Source organism: Amblyraja radiata, chromosome 34 (genome assembly GCF_010909765.2).
Source record: "Amblyraja radiata isolate CabotCenter1 chromosome 34, sAmbRad1.1.pri, whole genome shotgun sequence".
NCBI classification, from domain to species: domain Eukaryota; kingdom Metazoa; phylum Chordata; class Chondrichthyes; order Rajiformes; family Rajidae; genus Amblyraja; species Amblyraja radiata.
In genome coordinates, this window is record NC_045989.1 from 18,677,367 (window position 1) to 18,691,564 (window position 14,198).

At 46.1% G+C, this 14,198-nt stretch overlaps 1 protein-coding gene across 2 annotated transcripts in view; it reads right to left on the bottom strand.

Annotated features, from left to right (window-relative positions):
- The window catches only part of igdcc3 (immunoglobulin superfamily DCC subclass member 3), a 103,929-nt gene that overhangs the window by 16,988 nt on the left and 72,743 nt on the right, over positions 1-14,198 (bottom strand). For both annotated transcript variants that reach the window (XM_033050588.1, XM_033050587.1), the window contains exons 6-7: positions 7,153-7,311; positions 3,325-3,490 (exon numbers count right to left, since the gene is read on the bottom strand). In XM_033050588.1, the coding sequence (XP_032906479.1) occupies positions 3,325-3,490; positions 7,153-7,311 (325 nt within the window). The remainder of the gene's footprint in view (positions 1-3,324; positions 3,491-7,152; positions 7,312-14,198) is intronic.

The following is a 14,198-nucleotide window of genomic DNA, read 5'->3' on the forward strand; positions in this document are numbered from 1 at the left end:
TGGAAATTCTTACTTTCAGAAGCAGAACAGATAACAAGAAAAGAAGTGTTTAAGAAGAAACTGCAGATGCTGGAAAATCGAAGGTACACAAAAAAGCTGGAGAAACTCAGCGGGTGCAGCAGCATCTATGGAGCGAAGGAAATAGGCAACGTTTCGGCCCGAAACCCTTCAGGAGAGGAAATAGGTAACGTTTCGGGCCGAAACCCGGAAGGGTTTCGGGCCGAAACGTTGCCTATTTCCTTCACTCCATAGATGCTGCTGCACCCGCTGAGTTTCTCCAGCTTTTTTGTGTACCTAACAAGAAAAGAAGTTCAGTATACAGATGTTCCCCGATTTACGATGCTTCGACTTACGATGGTGCAAACGCTGGGTAACGGCAGCGAGCCGCAACTCACTTCCCGTCACGTGATCAAATTGTATTAAATGCGTTTTCGACCTGTGATATTTTCGATTTACGATGGGTTTATCAGAACGTAACCGCATCGTAGGTCGAGGAGCCGCTGTGTATATATTTTAAAAAACAAGCAGTAATAATGCAAAGACAAACACAATGCCTCAAGTCTATGTAGGTCGGAGATTATTTGGAGGTTGTGCTGTTTAATTAGCCTGATGGTCATTGGGAAGAAGCTGCTCCTGAACCTGGATGTTACTGTGGAGCCTTGACCTACACCTTCTTCCCGTGGAGGTCAAGGCTCCACAGTTATCGCCTTTAGAACCGGAATGATTCCAACCACAATCTTTGGGGCTTTTGCTTCTCAGCTCCATGTTATTGACATATCTCTGGGAAATGCAGTGAGCACAGAGAGAGAAAGTTCGACTCTTCCTGCTATTTCCATCACTGGCCCGTGAAGGACACAATGGGCTTTGAGTTCTGTGTTCTGCACTGACAGCTGCCAAGGAAAAGGCAGCCCAGGATGAGAACCAGCGCACATTCACACCAGAGTGTGAAAGAGGGGGGAAAAAAAAGTGCCCCATCTATTGAGAGGCAAACATTGAAAGGATGCTGTCCTGCACAGAAGCAATCAGCATGAGTGATTTTCCCAAGGTCACAGGGCCAGACCAATGACCAGTCTTTCCCCACACAAAAGAACCAAAGCAATTATTAACCCTTCACTGCGCAGGGGAGGAGGGGGCTGAGACGTTGCCACATGGGGGTCCGAAACAAAGGCAGCTCCTCTGGCGCAACTAAACAACACTTGAAACTTTAAGGAAATTACAAAGTCCTGCATAAACTCCTCAGGAAGTGCAGCCTGAAATGCCCCAGAAGTGCTTCTCATCAAGAGCGGTAAAACTAGAGACATTTCCTTTTTTTTCTAAAACCACGGTGCTGGTACTGAAATAAATCAGAGTCGCAGGCACAACCGATCCCCTGGGTTTGATCAGTAAATGTTTCTCACGTCACCCATCCCCCCACACACACACCTCTCCATCCTACTCCACACCCCCAACCCGTCTCCTCACAACTCCACACATCTCACCACCTTAAACCCTCCCAACGCAAAATCCAGTCGGAAGAATTTCCGAAGGCTTTCATCTGTAGTGGCAGTCGGTAGGTCGCTGGTCACTGATGGAAAGATATCTTTTCCACATCGCACTGTGGCCTCACACACATGACAGAGGTTCAAGCAACTGTGAACCTTTGGAGTGAAGTAAAATAGCTCTGAACCCGAGGGACTCCTAAACCTTTTGGCCTCCCACAGCTGCGGGGCGCATGAGATCGTGAGTAAATCTACACAAATATTTTAAAAAAACAAAGCTGCCATAGCCATCTTGATCGGTGATCGCCCCAATTAACCAGAACAAAGAAAGTCTCCATGACGGGCCGCTCCGACATTCACCGCCGTGTCCTGTTATGCAAGCCCTTAACTCAGCCGCCATTTTGTTCACCCTGTGTGACTTGATGACCTGAGCTTTTTCTGCCAATGACGATGATAAATTCGTCCTATATTAAACCACTATTTGTGTTCCCTTCTGGGTATTTTATAGGAGAAACATTGTCAGGCTTGAAAGGGTTCAGAGAAGATTTATGAGGATGTTGCCAGGACTAGAGGGTCCGAGCTATAGGGAGAGGTTGAGTAGGCTGGGTCTCTATTCCCTGGAGCACAGGAGGATGAGGGGAGATCTTAGGTGTCGAAAAATCGAAGGTACACAAAAATACTGGAGAAACTCAGCGGGTGCAGCAGCATCTATGGAGCGAAGGAGATAGGCAACGTTTCGGGCCGAAACCCTTCTTCAGCCCAAAACGTTGCCTATCTCCTTCGCTCCATAGATGCTGCTGCACCCGCTGAGTTTCTCCAGCATTTTTGTGTACCTTCGATTTTCCAGCATCTGCACAGTTCCTTCTTAAACACTGTACATGTAAAGAATGAAACACCATCTAATCTGAAGTTGTGGAAATGCCTGAAAACTATAAATTTGCAACAAGAAAATAGAAGCAGGCTGAGACAATTAGTGGGCACGTTATTATATTTTTGAAGAAAACAATTTATTCTTGTTTAAATCCTAAATTTAAACTTTAGATGCAGTTTATGGGCCTTTTTAGACCATGCTTTACACAATAGCTATGTGAGGACTAAACAGATTCAGTTAATGCCATTGAGCCGAAAAATCTGATATGCAAACCTAACGAAAATATTAGTTTGCTGATAAAAAATAGCTTCCAACAATGCCAGAGAATGTTGTCACCACGAGTGATAGGTATTGCTGCATATCGCTCCCCCCCCCCCCCCCCCCCCCCCCGCCCACCCCCACACTACTTCAGTCTGAAGAAGAGTCCGACTCGAAACGTCACCCATCCTTTTTCTCCAGAGTATGCTCCCTGACCCGATGAGTTATTCCAGCACTCTGTGTCCATCACCAAATGATATCAATCAGGCCCAAAGTCAATATCTGGGGCAACCTCCTGGATTCTCGTACAAGAATCTGTTCAAACAGTAAGTGTTGTGGAAGATAGACACAAAATGCTGGAGTCACTCCGCGGGACAGGCAGCATCGCTGGAGAGATAGAATGGGTGACGTTTTGGGACGAGACCCTTCTTCGGACTGATTCTGCAGCCACCCGTTCCTTCTCTCCAGCGATGCTGCCTGACCCGCTGAATTACTCCCAAGATTTCGGTTTGAACCAGTATCCTCAGTTCCTTCCTACACAAGTGTTGTGGAAGAATGAGTTGACTTACTTGTTGTTTAAGAAGGAACTGCAGATGCTGGAAAATCGAAGGTACACAAAAAAGCTGAAGAAACTCAGCGGGTGCAGCAGCATCTATGGAGCGAAGGAAATAGGCAACGTTTCGGGCCGAAACCCTTCTTCAGACATTGTAGACTTACTTGTTGTTGTTCTTCAGTTTGATGTGGCCACTGGGTGCCAGAATTTCCCCATTCTTCAGCCAGGTGAGTTGGGGTATTGGCTCCCCTTGAGCCAGACAGTTGAAAATGGCTGTGGTTCCCACTGGTCTCGATATGGACTGCGGGTACTGCACAAACTTTGCGGGTGCTGGAACATACAACAGGAGAAGAAAACTCAGCCTGAAGGGTCGACAAGTTTAATCTCTGAATCCAGAAGTCAACATCTGACAACATTGTCCAACTTAATTTAATGTGTTAAACCACCAGGTGTGTTAACACTTTTCTGAATCATGCTTTTACAGATACAACAAGGCATCAGAGACTTTTGGACAGACACATGGATTTGCAGGGAATATAGGAATATGAATTATGTGCAGGCAGATAAGTGTTGGTCTTGGCATCATGTTCGGTACAGACATTGTGGGCCGAAGGGCCTGTTCCTGTGCAGCGGTTGGATCTGAACCACTGGGTTTTTGGACTCCTCTTGATCTAAGATCATAAGTGATAGGAGTAGAATTAGGCCATTCGGCCCATCAAGTCTACTCTGCCATTGAATCATGGCTGATCTATCGCTCCCTCCTAACCCCATTCTCCTGCCTTCTCCCCATAACCTCTGACACCTATACTAATCAAGAATCTAAGTTCTATGAGTCAGTCTGACGAAGGATCCCAACCCAAAATGTCACTCATTCTTTTTCTCCAGAGATGCTGCCTGACCCACAGAGTTACTCCAACACTTTGTATCTATCAGCATCTGCAGTTCTTTGTTTCCACATCTTATATTTATCTATTCTGCGTTCAATCTTATGAACTCTTTCAAGACCATCACTTGAGCAGGAGCTGGTTTTAATATTTCCTGACAGGAGGGATCAGTATTTACACGAGATCTGGACCTGTGAGCTTGCCTCATGCATCAATGACAAATCGATGCACCAATATGTTGCAGGATTGGAACAGAACTCAATATTCAAGTTATAGTCAGCCTGGGGCCCCTCAACCATGTCATCCTAGGACTGAATGTTGGTTCCCAAGCAATATCCCAGGAAATAAAACTGCTGTTTATGGGAAAGCAGGGGTTGTAAAAGAATTGCAATATTGCATGGACGTTGATAGCAAAAATATCGCAGCCTGGGGAGGGATGACAGTAAGTGGCAGGTTTGCTTGTTACACTCTTGCCTCACAATGTGATGACTCCTGATACGCTACATGCCCAGGAGAAGCACTGAGTGGTTACAGGGTGTTTCCACATCATGTCGGGAGCTCCAACGCCACAGAAGGATCGTCCAACCCCGACGCGAGGTTTGATCGCCCGGCGCAGGGGAGCTGACCCCCCCCCCCCCCCCCCCCCCCGATGCGGGAGCTGAACGCCTCGACGCGGAGGGCCCGAACACCGCCGGCTACGGGACTCAAGACCGTCCAGTCAACGGGGGGGGCTCAAGGCCCCCGACCAAGGAAGAACAACAAGTGAACTCTTGAACTTTTTTTCGCCATCCATCACAGTGAGGAATGTGTAGGAGTCACTGTGATGGATGTTTATGTTAAAATGTGTTTTTTGAGTCTGTTGCTTTTTTAAATTGTATGACTGGCCAGTGACCCCTACACGTTCTTCATCAATGGCAATGAGTGTGGCGACTGTAAGTCCATTATTCCATAGATAGAGAAGTCTGTGTCTATCTTCAGTGACGTTCCAGAAACTCGGGCGTCCCTGTAAACTACAGGCCTCCAAAACTACTCAGTGTAAACAGAATCCCCCTGCACCAATACCCCATCTCCCACAGATGGACCAACTCATTTTGTTCAGTTTCCAACTAATTTCCTTGAATAATTTGATTTGATGAAAAGCATTGCAATCTGCCTGGTCTCATTCCCCAAGACCCCTCATCCTCGACTGAAAGCCAGCACAGATAATGAACACCTGGAGCCGGTACTGAGACAGTGAGGGTGATGCTGTACAAATTGGATCTGAACAGCAGAGGTCTCTGACCTCCCGTTCAATATCGCACCGTCACCAGCACTCCGCTGTCCCACCAACTGGCCTGAAAATGACCTCGTCCGCTTGGGTTTCCTAAAGGCTTTGTGTATTTAGCGAGGAGATCCATCCGATTCCAGCAGCACAAACATTCATCCGGAGATAAGTAGGGTTGTATCTCATGTTTTCGCAATGTCATTTTTATTAAACACATAGATGAGATAGATTATAAAGCAAAAGCCAGCATAAGGAGAGTTAATATGACTGCATTATTAATGCCTCTGTCATCTTCGGCGTACCAGGTTTAATTATTCATAGCCCTTAATTATTCATGTAATTAAATACACATATCTATTAATTAGATAAAATCAAAAGGAATTTTAAATATTAAGCGAGCAGAATTTCTCTCTGCCTCTGCGGTGAGTGGTGCTGGAGGCTTCCCGTTGAAGACATGCCTGATGCCATTTCCGGATTCCACTTTTCATTAGTGATGGTAAATTCACCATGATGCAGGTTGGGGGCACGGGTCTATTAGTCGGTGAAAGCAGAGCTGTAAATGTTGGGGTCAGTGTACAATCAGTCGATGCCAAATGATTAGAGTGCAGGGAAAGTAAAATCCCTGGAGCAAGCACCATGCCTGACATTGTTGACTGCAATCACTTTAGGATTAATCCGCCAGCATTTTAACTCTTTGCTTCCCCGCAGCTGATGTTATCTGGTGAAAAACAGAGCGCTTTAATGCCTTCGCTGCAGACATTAGATGCAGCAAACGTTCTGCCGAGTATCAAGGCACAAGTGTCTCCTGCTCACGTACACCCTGGTGTAAGGTTTCAGATCGCTGAAGTCCATTAGTGACTTGTAGCTTTCAGGTAATGTGAGATGCTCCTCGAGTATGCAACTACTTGCTCCTCGCCTGTCATGGTGGGAGGCTAATTCTACAATTGATCTGATTCCTACATCCTTGTCTCAGAATGCACCTCGCAGGTCTTTGCCTTGGACTTCATTGCCTGCAGCCATGATGGTCACTGCCTGGACTGGCACATACCCAATTTTACCAGTCAGTGAACTGGTGCAGGAACCAGAGCCGTGGGTTTAAGAATGTCTGTGTAGCCGATATGAGCAAGAGTGATTCCCCCTCATGTGGTGAAGAAAACTGCATCTCCCTCCTTCAAACGTGGACATTTCAAAGCAGAGTTGACAGTCAGCAAAGGCTGAGTTGTTGAGGTTTTCACAACCAAGGAATGTTGACGTGTATGATCTAATTTAACAGTGGACAGGCTTGTGGGGGCTGAATGGGTCCCTCCTTTACCAAGCTCTTTACTTTAGACTTTAGTGATACAGCGCGAAAACAGGCCCATCGGTTCCACGCCGAACCGCCATCACTCGCACAATCGTGTACACCAGGGACAATTTACAATTTTACCAAAGCCAATTGACCTGTAACCCCGTACGTCTTTGGAGTGTGGGAGGAAACCATGTCCTAAGTGATAGGAGTAGAATTAGGCCATTCGGCCCATCAAGTCCACTCTGCCATTCAATCATGGTTGATCTATCTCTCCCCGCTTCACCCCATTTTCCTGCCTTCTCCCCATAACCGGAGCACCCAGAGAAAAACCACGCAGGTCTTGGGGAGAAGGTACAAACTGCGTACTGACAGCACCCGCAGTCAGGATCGAACCCGGCGCTGTGCGACAGCAACTCTACCGCAGCACCACCGTGCCGCCCTGGAACGCCCCGGAAATCTAATTTCATGTCTTAATGCCCACATTTCACGTTGTCTAATTTCTTGTCTAAATGTCCACAAATGTCCATGGCTTTGCCATGACGAAGGGTTGGCTCACCTTGGACCACCAGCCTCCCCTGGGCCGTACGGCGCACCCTCGTCCCTGGCTTGTTGGCCGCGCACACGTAGATGCCAGAGTGTTGCACCGACAGGTCAGAGATCATCAGGTTCCCCGTGCCGAGCACCTGGATACCCTCCACTCCGATCGGCCGCCCGTCTGTGGAGGCAAACATTCATGGATCAGTATGGGAAGGAACTGCAGATACTGGTTTAAACCAAAGACATACAAAATGCTGGAGTAACTCAGCGGGACAGGCAGCATCTCTGGAGAGAAGGAATGGGTGACGTTTCGAGTCGAGACCCTTCTTCAGACATGGGTCAGCTCGGATTTAATCCCTAGATAAACAGTCTGGTTCCATCTGTCCCAGAGGTGATGGCTGACAAATCCGTCGCTGGATCAGGGAAAGGAAAGGATTAATCCTGCACTGTCAAGGTTGAAGGATGGAAAGAGTTTGAATGTTAATCCTGCAGATGATTATATAAAAAACAACTCAGAATTTAATGCAGGGCACAAAGACCCCAAATGGCCACCTAATCTGTTTTGTAAAACAACCTAACATGATAAGACACAAAAAGCTGGAGTAACTCAGCGGGTCTGGAGAAAAGGAATAGGTGGCGTTTCAAGTTGAATCTCTTCTTCAGACTAAATAAATGTTGCTAGGTTGAACTCCTTTTGCCTGATATGGATAACATAGAACATAGCACAGCATCATCTCCGTTCTATGAACTGTACAACCAATTATACAACAACACAGTGGTGCAGCGGTAGAGTTGCTGCCAGAGACCCGGGTTCGATCCTGACTACTCGTGCAGTCTGCACGGAGTTTGTCCTAATGACCACGTGGGTTTTCTACGGGAGCTCCGGTTTCCTCCCACATTTCAAAGACAGGTTTGCAGGGAAATTGGCTTCTGTAAATTGTCCCTAGGGTGTAGGATAGAATTGGGCAACGGGTGATCATTGGTCGATGTGGACGTTGGGCCAAAGGGTCTGTTTCTACTAAATTAGTTTTAAACTAAATTAAACTAAGCACTTCTTCAATTGTTCACTTTGCCCATTCCTTCTCATTAAACTGCAAATTGTTGTAAATTATTGCTGTGGATCGTAATGTTATATCTTGGATGGAGCTTTAGATTGGAATATTGAAAATGGTAAAGATCAGTATATAAAATAAAATCTAACGTGACAGGGACAAAAACATATTTTATTACGAGTCAATCTAATTACACTGTTATACATTATAAATGTAACTCCATTGTAATTATACCCATGGTGCACTCATTATAATTACATCTGCAAAGACCATCATATCAATTCATAAATTAATAAAGCTCATTTAAAACTCTCAGCTTGAAATCATATTTTGAACTACAATTTTGTTACTGTTCACCCAACAGCATTAAAACTTGGTTTGAAGAATTTATTTCAAATTTCAATATTAATCTGCGATAAGGGAACTTATACAGCCCACACTCTGCCAAGGTATTGGTCATGTGTAGGAGGAAACCGCAGATGCTGGTTTACACCGAAGAAAGACACAAAGTGCTGGAGTAACTCAGCGTGACACAGGCAGCATTTCTAGATAGAAGGAATGGGTGACGTTTCGGGTTTTTTAACTGGCTGTGGTAAATTGTCCCTAGTGTGTAGGATAGTGCTAGTTTACGGGAATCGCTGTTCAGTGCGGACTGGATGGGCTGAAGGGCCTGTTTCTGTGCTGCATCTCATACCCAAACTAAACAAAACTATCGATTCTAAACTAAATTAAACTATCAATTCAGCTTTATCGGGTCTGAAGAGGGGTCTCGACCCGAAATGTCACCCATTCCTTCCATGTGGAGATGCTGCCTGTCCCGCTGAGTTGATCCAGCAACAATGTTAGCCATGCTGAACTAACAATTAAGAGGCATCTTTCCCTTCCACTGCCATGTTGTCCCGAGCCTTGGAAATCCCAGCTACCCAGTGAATTTTAATTAGCCTTTGGTTCGGCAACATTTGGCGTATTGTGTGCAGTTCTGGTCGCCCCATTACAGGATGTGGAGGCTATGGAACGGGTGCAGAGGAGGTTCACCAGATGCTGCCTGGATTAGAAGGTATTAGCTACAAGGAAAGGTTACACAGACTTGGATTGTTTTCTCTGGAATGTTGAAGAGTGAGGGGAGACTTGAGAGAATAATATCAAATTATGAGAGGCATAGATAAGGTAGACAGTCAGAACCTTTCTCCCCCCAAGGTGGAAGTGTCCAACACTAGAGGGCATAGTTATAAAGTGAAAAGGGAAAAGTTTAATCGAGTCATACAATGTGGAAACAGGCCCTTCGGCACAAGTAGCTCACCAGCCAACTTCCCCATCTAGTTTCATCTGATCATGCCTGTAGGTTCTCATCTAAATCATTGCTGTAGATGACAAACAGCAATGGGCTCAGCACAGAAACATGAGGCACACCAGTAGTCACAAGCATCCCTCCGAAAAGCTACCTTCCATGAAGCCAATTTTTTATCCAGTCAGCTATCTCTCCCTGCGATCTAAACTTCCAGAGCAGCCTACCATGTGGAAACTTGTCGAATGCTCTGTAAGTGGTCATGGTGAGCACAACCCACAGATTAAATAATAGACTGAACATAGAACACAGACCAGGTGAATCACAAAGACAGGCCTTTCAGCCCATCTTGCCCATGCCAACCAAGATGACCTACTGGTTAGTGTCATTTGCTTGCATTTGGCCCATTGCTCACTAAGCCTTTCCTATCCATTTACCTGTCCAAATATCTTTTAAAAGTCACAATTGTTTCCGTTTCAATAGCTTCTTCTGACAACTCATTCCAGATACGGACATCTTCTGAGTTAAAAAGATTCCCACGAGGCCCCTCTGAGATCGCTCCCCACTCACATTGAGCCGAAGTCCTCTAGTTTTAAAATCCTCTACCCTGGCAAAAGAGACTTTGAGCGATCATTTTATATTTGCCCCTCCTGATGTTGTACACCTCTATAGGGTCATACCTCAACCTCCTACACTGCAAAGAAACATAGACACATAGAAAATAGGTGCAGGAGTACGCCATTCGGCCCTTTGAGCCAGCACCGCCATAAAATATGATCATGTCTGCTTTTTCCCCATATCACTAGATTCCTTTAGCCCTAAGAGCTAAATCGAACTCTCCCTTGAAAACATTCAGTGAATTGGCCTCCACTGCCTCTTGTGGTGGAGAATTCCACAGATTCACAACTTTCTGGGTGAAAATGTTTTTCCTCATCTCGGTGCTAAATGGCCTACCGCTTATTCTTCAACTGTGACCCCTGGTTCTGGACTCCCCCAACATCGGAACCATTTTTTCCTGCATCTAGCCTGTCCAATCCCTGAAGAATATTATATGTTTAGAATCTAATATGTCAAAGAAAAATGTCCCAGTCGCTGTTGAATCAGCCTCCCCCTCCTATCTCCACCAGTGTATTTCAACCCACAATACTTGCTGCAAGGAGACTCCTCCAGTCATCGTTCGGTTTTATATGGAAGCTTCACGAGTCTCAGTTCGATTGTGCTGGGAATTACAGTAGTTGTGCTCCATGAGTGACAATGATACACTTCTCAAATATTACTTACGGCCCACAGCTGACCCACAGGTTGCCACATTAAATACTCTCTGTTCCAGAAGCCTTGCAGTTTGAGATGGCAGCCCATGAAGTTTCCTACTCCCACTTTCAAAGTACTCGCGCTGTAAACTAAAACCTCAGGCACCGCACACTGCGGCTGTTTATGTGTACTGGGATCAGTGCGAACTGCAGTCACACGCACGTTAGAGAGAATATAGTGATAAAAGTGGACAAATCTAAATTCATTAGCGTTGGTGCATTTCAATGTGTAGGAGGGAACTGCAGATGCTGACTTAAGTCTAAGATAGACACAAAAAACTGGAGTAACTCAGCAGGTCAGAGTATCTCTGGAGAAAAGGAATTGGTGACGTTTCTGGTCAGGACCCTTCTTCAGACTGACGAAGGGTCTCGACCCAAAACGTCACCTATTCCTTTTCTCCAGAGATGCTCTCTGACCCGCTGGGTTACTCCAGGATTTTGTGTCTATCTTTGGTGCAGTTGAGTTTGGTTTAGTTTAGAGATACAGCGCGGAAACAAGCCCTTCGGCCCACTGACCAGCGATCCCCGCACACTGACACTATCCTACACATAGTGGTACAGCGGTAGAGTTGCTGCCATATAGCACTCGCAGCGCCGGAGACCCAGGTTCGATCCAGACTACGGGTGCTGCCTGTACGAAGTTTGTACGTTCTCCCCGTGACCACATGGATTTTCTCCAACAACTTCAGTTTCCTCCCACACTCCAAAGACATACAGGTATGTGGGTTAATTGACTTGGTGTATGTGTAAATTGGACCTAGTAGAAACATAGAAACATAGAAAATAGGTGCAGGAAGAGGCCATTTGTCCCTTCGAGCCAGCACCGCCATTCATTGTGATCATGGCTGATCGTCCCCTATCAATAACCCGTGCCTGCCTTCTCCCCATATCCTCAGGGACGACAGATGGCACAATGGGCTAAGTGTTCGGGTGGCAACCGGAAGGTAGCCGGTTCGAATCCCGCTTGGAGTGCATACTGTCGTTGTGTCCTTGGGCAAGACACTTCACCCACCTTTGCCTGTGTGTGAATGTGTGTGAGTGATTGGTGGTGGTCGGAGGGGCCGTAGGCGCAGATTGGCAGCCACGCTTCCGTCAGTCTGCCCCAGGGCAGCTGTGGCTACAGAAGTAGCTTACCACCACCGAGTGTGACTGAGGAGTGAATGAATAATGCGATGTAAAGCGCCTTGAGTATTAGAAAGGCGCTATATAAATCCCATCCATTATACAGGAATGTGGGTTAATTGGCTTGGTGTATGTGTAAATTGGACCTAGTAGAAACATAGAAACATAGAAAATAGGTGCAGGAGGAGGCCATTTGTCCCTTCGAGCCAGCACCGCCATTCATTGTGATCATGGCTGATCGTCCCCTATCAATAACCCGTGCCTGCCTTCTCCCCATATCCCTTGACTATAGATGCCATATCTCTTGACTATAGTGTGTGTAGAATAGTGTTAATGTGTGGGGATTGCTGGTCGGTGTGGACTCGGTGGGCCGAAGGGCCTGTTTCCATGTTGTAGCTCTAAACTGAACTAAACTAGGGATCAATTTACAATTTTACCAAGCCAAGTAGCCTGCAAACCTGAACGTGTTTGGAGTTACATTGATGCAGATACACTGAAGTATATCCAGTGCTGTACATGTATCTGCATAGATACATTGATGCTGACACATACATTGATTCAGCTGCACTGAAGGAAATTAGACTGAGGCGGATGCCTGCAGGGTATTGCAGTGAGTCAGAGGAACATCAATGTGGATACATCAGCAGAGTGCATTCACAGCAAAGACCCCCAACCCTCAGCACACTGAGGTCGACACACCATTACTGTCCGTCACATCGGTGTTATCTGAATCCGTGTAGGAAATCATTAGTAACACACAAGACCATAAAAAACATAGGAGCAGAATTAGGTAATTCAGTCCATCGAGTCCACTCTGCTATTCAATCATGGCTCATCTAATTTTCCCTTTCAGTCCCATTTTCTTGCCTTCGACCCGTATTCTTTGACACCCTAACTAATCAAGAACTTTTCGATCTCTGCTTTAAAAATACACACTCTTAGCCTCCACAGCCACATGTACCAACGAATTCCACAGATTCACCACCCTCTGGATAAAGAAATTCCTCCTCAACTCCATTCTAAAAATACACCCTTTTAGTCTGAGGCTGTGCCCTCTGGTTCTGGAGTCTCCCACTACTGGAAATATCCTTTACGTCCATTTAATCTAGGCCTTTCATTATCCGGTAGGTTTCAATGAGATCTGAACCATTTTTCCAGTTTAGTTTAGATAAGTTTAGTTTAGAGATACAGCACGGAAGCAGGCCCTTTGGCCCACCGAGTCCATGTCGAACAGCGATCACCTCATACACTAGCACTATCCTACACGCTAGGAACAATTTACAATCTTTATAAAAGCCAATTAACCTACAAACCTGTACGCCTTTGGAGTGTGGGAGATAACCGGAGCACCCAGAGAAAACCCACGCAGTCACAGGGAGAACGTATACACTCCATACAGACAGCACCCATAGGCAGGGTCTAACCTAGGTCTCTGGCGCTGTGAAGCAGCAACTCTACCACAGCGCCACCATGCCAACCACTTGTAAAAAAATTCCAGTCTTTCAAATAAACCTGCTTTTGTTTTTGCTCCCATCAGCATCATGTGTTTCAATTACAAAAATTGTCCATGACATTTAATAACCCTCCCGCTGTGCTTTTAATGAGCTTACTATCCATTCAGCTTGCAACAGTCTCATTTGTAACTTTTCATATTTCCTAAGCAAGCCCTGACCACACTGACCTCGGCTGAAAGATTCGACCTCCAGAAGCTGCTCTGAAGATGTTTGAAGCAGCATTTATCGAGGGATCTGGTAGTGACTCACACTGAGTGAGGTGTACATGTACCAAACATAGAAGGTACACAAAAATACTGGAGAAGCTCAGCGGGTGCAGCAGCATCTATGGAGCGAAGGAAATAGGCAATGTTTCGGGCCGAAACCCTTCTTCAGACCTTCGCTCCATAAATGCTGCTGCACCCGCTGAGTTTCTGTGTGTCTGTCGGTGTGTGTTTCTGTGTGTGTGAGCCTGTCAGTGTATCTGTGTGGGTCTGACTGTCAGTGTGTTTCTGTGTATGTGTGTGTTTCAGTGTGTATGTGAGTGTGTGCTTGTCGATCTGTCTCTGTGTGTCTGCCTGTGTGTGTGTGTGTGTGTGTGTGTGTGTGTGTGTGTGTGTGTGTGTGTGTGTGTGTGTGTGTGTGTGTGTGTGTGTGTGTGTGTGTGTGTATGTATTCCTGTGTGTCTCTTTCCCTGTCTGTCTGTCTGGGTGTGTGTGGGCAGTTCATCATTAGTGTGAGGGCGGGGGGGGGAGGGGGGGGGTTGGGTTCTTGAGATTGAACACCAACCACCCTCCATCTCT